The sequence below is a fragment of the Aplysia californica genome, unplaced genomic scaffold (genome assembly GCF_000002075.1).
Source record: "Aplysia californica isolate F4 #8 unplaced genomic scaffold, AplCal3.0 scaffold00056, whole genome shotgun sequence".
In the NCBI taxonomy this organism is placed as follows: Eukaryota; Metazoa; Mollusca; class Gastropoda; order Aplysiida; family Aplysiidae; genus Aplysia; species Aplysia californica.
This window is the reverse complement of record NW_004797326.1, coordinates 1,640,736-1,645,508: the sequence shown is the minus strand read 5'-3', so window position 1 is coordinate 1,645,508 and position 4,773 is coordinate 1,640,736. Positions and strand designations below refer to the sequence as shown.

At 42.7% G+C, this 4,773-nt stretch overlaps 1 protein-coding gene across 1 annotated transcript in view; it reads left to right on the top strand.

The window, feature by feature from the left end:
• Window positions 1-2,586: 2,586 nt before the first annotated feature.
• LOC101846062 (G-protein coupled receptor GRL101-like) overlaps window positions 2,587-4,773 on the top strand; it is a gene marked incomplete at its 3' end in the record, with an annotated part of 12,917 nt that continues 10,730 nt past the window's right edge. The window contains exon 1 of the mRNA XM_013079556.2: window positions 2,587-4,773. This exon is cut by the window's right edge and continues 1,772 nt beyond it. Within this exon, the coding sequence (XP_012935010.2) occupies window positions 2,587-4,773 (2,187 nt within the window).

Below are 4,773 nucleotides of genomic sequence, written 5' to 3'. Positions count from 1 at the left end.
CCCTCTCTCTCTCTCTCTCTCTCTCTCTCTCTCTCTGACTTCTATCCAAGTAGAGAGACCCAATAAAGCTTAATTGATTGGCAGCACGCTTGACAATGCTCATTCTCCCTTGCTGGTCACTGTGGAATCATTAGTACTTATGAATTAGATATGAATAGAACTAGCTTTTACTTAATGGCTCCACGAGGACTCAAGCCAGTCCATGGTGCACACAACTAAATAGTTTTTCTAGATCCTGCCTTCTTTGTTTCCTGTTAACTTTAACGCAGTATTCCGTGAAATAAATAATATGCTCTTTGCCTCCATTGCAGAAGATGTGAGTTCGATTCTTTCTAGCAAGTGGATGGAGTATCTTCGTCGTTCTGTTGGGTTGCTGGAGTGAATCAGCCCGGGTGGAGCCTGAACCTTACAGGCACGGACAAAGCAGCCAGCCTCCGACGACTTTTCCTTCCTTCCTTCATTAAATCTAATCACTAGTGGCAGTCGCAACATAATGCTGTCTGATACTGTTCCTAAAGCAGAAATCACCCAGTCATTTCTTTGTTTGTATAAGCAGAAATCACCCAGTCATTTCTTTGTTTGTAATAAGCAGAAATCACCCAGTCATTTCTTTGTTTGTATAAGCAGAAATCACCCAGTCATTTCTTTGTTTGTATAAGCAGAAATCACCCAGTCATTTCTTTGTTTGTATAAGCAGAAATCACCCAGTCATTTCTTTGTTTGTATAAGCAGAAATCACCCAGTCATTTCTTTGTTTGTATAAGCAGAAATCACCCAGTCATTTCTTTGTTTGTATAAGCAGAAATCACCCAGTCATTTCTTTGTTTGTATAAGCAGAAATCACCCAGTCATTTCTTTGTTTGTATAAGCAGAAATCACCCAGTCATTTCTTTGTTTGTATAAGCAGAAATCACCCAGTCATTTCTTTGTTTGTTTGATTTTTTAAAAAAATGTTCTGGGTGGGACGATGGCTGTGACGCTCAGGAAAAATTTGTCAATATTTTGTATAAAAGGATGTCTTCGAGGCTTACTGGCTCTTTTGAATATACGAAAGGAGCTGACAATACACTGTAGTTGAATTTTTATACTTGTTAATAAAGTTTTGATATAATCTATTCAAACACATTACACTTGAAAACGAATTTCAGTCCGAGCTGTAGTGGAAAGCAAGGTTTTCCAACAGCTTTTATTTTGTGTTTGAAATTAATAACCGGTCTTTTTGTGTGTGATTGAACAGGATTTTGTCTCATTTTCGGGCAATTTAGGGGATATGTGCATTGACCCTTAACATGTCTTGTCGAAAATAAAATATAAAAAACAAAAACTTAAATAAGATGACTTTGTGGTTTACTGGCTTTTCTAAATGGACTGTCGTGATGTCGTTGCTTTGATCTTTTGTTGCACGGTTTGCTCAGTGTAAATTCTGACCTCACTCCGTGGGTGTGCACTAAGGGGCTTGTATTCAGCTCCAGGATTTGAACCTCTCAGTAACGAGCGGAGCAGAACTCTGTGAAACGTGTACGCAGTAGTTGTAGCTAGTGTGGTTGTTTCTACAAAAATGAATGCATTTTTAGCATGGCCTGTTCATACAAATTGGAAAACACAGTCAGTTCAACTTTTCGTGGACGGCGTGGTAATTTCTTTAGTAAATAGTCGGGATATATTATGTGTCAGTGCCAGTCATAATCAGACGTACATCGCACTTGGCCATTCCGAGCCACGAGGTCCGAAAAGGAAGAATGACCTTCTGAGATTTTTAAAGCTTTTTTTCTCTTATCTCTTGGAAGTTTGAGTTTTTTAGTTTCATTGGAACCTGTTTTCTAATTTTCATGTTGCCGAACCTCGCAGGATAAAGCTTCCATACTTTTGTCTAATATTATTGTCCGATTGGGTGCATTATAAAATGTAATGAAAAAGTGATTTTTTAAAAAGATCTGCCGTAATTCTTCCCCTCAAGAAAGAAAGAGCTACTATTCGACGCGTATCTGATCTAAAGAGTGGATTTCTTTTCCATTCGGAAAAACATTCCCTTTCGACTCAGAGAAATAAATGAAACTACTTTTGTGTTTGAAATGAATCAGTGTCTTCTGTGAGTGACTGAACCTGGTTTTGCCTCAAATATAATATAATTCAGGAAGCAAATTTCCTTAGCTCTGCTTGTTGGGGCCAACCAGACAAAGTGGGATACTGAAGCCAAGCAGAGAGAGAGAGAGAGAGAGAGAGAGAGAGAGAGAGAGAGAGAGAGAGAGAAGTTCAATGAAGTAGACCTCCATAATATAAATCTTGATAATCCGAATATTTTTACGATTTCGATACTGCAGATCGAACATTTGCTTTCTGACCTCATGGCCTTAGTAACTCAAAACTTCCAAAAATGTCAGATAGAACTATGTCATTCTAAGGTGGCTACTTGTCTTGTGCCTGCAACGGCGTATTGAATCTGACCATTACCTTACAGACGCCCAGGCTGTTGCAGTGAACGATCTATAAACAACAGCGGCATGAAGAATGGCGTCAGTCAGCGTCGGATCATTTCTGAATACGGGAAAACCCAGAATACACGTCATTTTCTTTGTTATTTCTATAATGTGTACCGTCACGCGCTCACGGAGAACAAGTGATGTGAAATCATCCTGGACAGAAAAGACAAAGTACACTGTATCTGGCGAGCACATTTCTGTGACCAACGATTTGAGACCCAGTCTTGTCTACAGTAGGCAGTTGGAGAACAACTTGTGGTCCGTTAAACAAGAAAACCGCGAAACACATAATTTTAATCTTGGACATCTATTAAGTAATGTTTCCCGAGACGAGTTGGAGAGAGTCAAACGACAAAGTTCTGCTCAAGTGAACTTTTATAAGAACTGTCAGAAAATTCTCGATGGCAGCACGTATTATAGCGTCCGGGGACCATTTTATGTAAATACTGAAGAAAGTATTGCTCCCTTCCGCCTCCAGTGTGGCTCCGAGGCCGGACTGCTAATCACAGGGGAAGAAGGGGTTATCCACTTCCGGTCGCCGTGCTGTGCAGCTGGGTGCACAACTCGATTTTTCATTGACTCAACTTCTGGGTCAGAGTTCAGTATGGAATTTCTGGACTTTAACGTTCCGTCGCCTCTCATGCTCAACTCGGACGGATCTTACTCATGCACAGACAGTCGAGTGTTTTTTGCTTTTCAGAGTATCGCCTTTTGTGGCAACATAGCCCCTAAACCATTTAAAGTGGCCCCGGCTTTTGTAGACATGAGAGTGGAAACACGGAAGAACATGCTATGTCGTGACGCAATTTCCTTTTCCTTAAAATTCCGGAAGTGCGACAGAAGGGATCGGGTGGTCAGTATGTGCAAGTCACAGCATACAGTTGTCCATGAGGGTCAGTCTGGATTCATCACGTCCCCCGGGTACAGAGAAGGTAACAGGTATCCGCCTTATACTCGCTGTGAGTGGGATATCGAAGTATCAAATAACAGCGTTATCCAACTGTCCTTCGAGTTTTACCAAATTAGCTACGGTATCGATTCAGTAAGCATTTCCACAAAAGGACATCCTCATACTGACCAACACCATGCTGTAGACGTATCTTTCTTCCAGGCTGACTACCGTGTTAAAGATGGTTATTTCCTCACCCTTCCCAGCTACCGCGCCAAAGTTGCGTTCTTCACAGATAGGTACAGCCACGGCAAAGGGTTTAAAATGTGGTACACGGCTGCCAGTAAAGATTCATACATTCCGGTAATTGACAAATTTGTACTCAACTGTTCGGGCCATGAACTTTCCCTTCCTCTACACATTCTTTGTGATTTTCGAGACGATTGCGATGGACGAGAGGACGAAGCGAAGTGCACTTACGTAAATGAAACTTGGTGCCCTGATGGTCACGTCTTCGGGACGAGCTGCTATCATCTCCAAGCCCCACATTCTACTGTCACTTGGCAAAAAGCAGAAGACATTTGCATGCAGCAATACAATGGTCATTTGGTTACCCCAAATTCGAAAGAAGAACTGAAATTTATTTCCGACCTCATTATTGTAAAATATCCTGTTTCCACGCCCTGGTATCTGGGTTTCAGACATTCGAGCTTTGGAGCTGATCTTTTGTATCGGAAGCTATACCAAAGCCTGGATGGGACTACTATATTCAATGGATTCATACAGCAGTTCGTCTCGGACATCTCTGCCACGTGCGCTGCATGGGACTACATGACCGAGCTTAATCAAAGGGAAGTAGCCAACATACCCTGCTTCGAGATCTGGACCAAAATAGAATACGATGTAATACGTTCTACGTCTTCTTTTCAGCAACAAAACGTTCATATAGCCTGCGAGGTTAGAAGAGCATCAGAAGTAAAACCAATCTTAGCTTCCTCCCCAACCGTTGTTTGGGCATCGAAAAGGGAAATGTTTGAGTGCGTCGCTAGTAAAGAAAGAGTCTCAATGTCAAGGCGATGTGACTGGGTTTCTGACTGTTTTGACGGAAGTGACGAAGTCGACTGCGCTGGTCTAAGTGGCACACCACTGTATAGGCGTTTTACCTGTACGTCTGGACGTCTGCTCTGGTACTCTCACGTCTGCGACGGCGTCAGCGACTGTTCGGACGGTTCGGACGAGGAGTTCTGCTCTCCGGTTCCCGTGGACAACAATGACCTGACGGTATGTGCCAATGGGATCCCGGTGCCGTCCTCCTCGTGGTGTGACGCTAAACCCGACTGTCTGGACGCTTCTGATGAGCTAGACTGCTCCAGGTGTAACGGTGGGGCCATCCTGTGCCCGTCT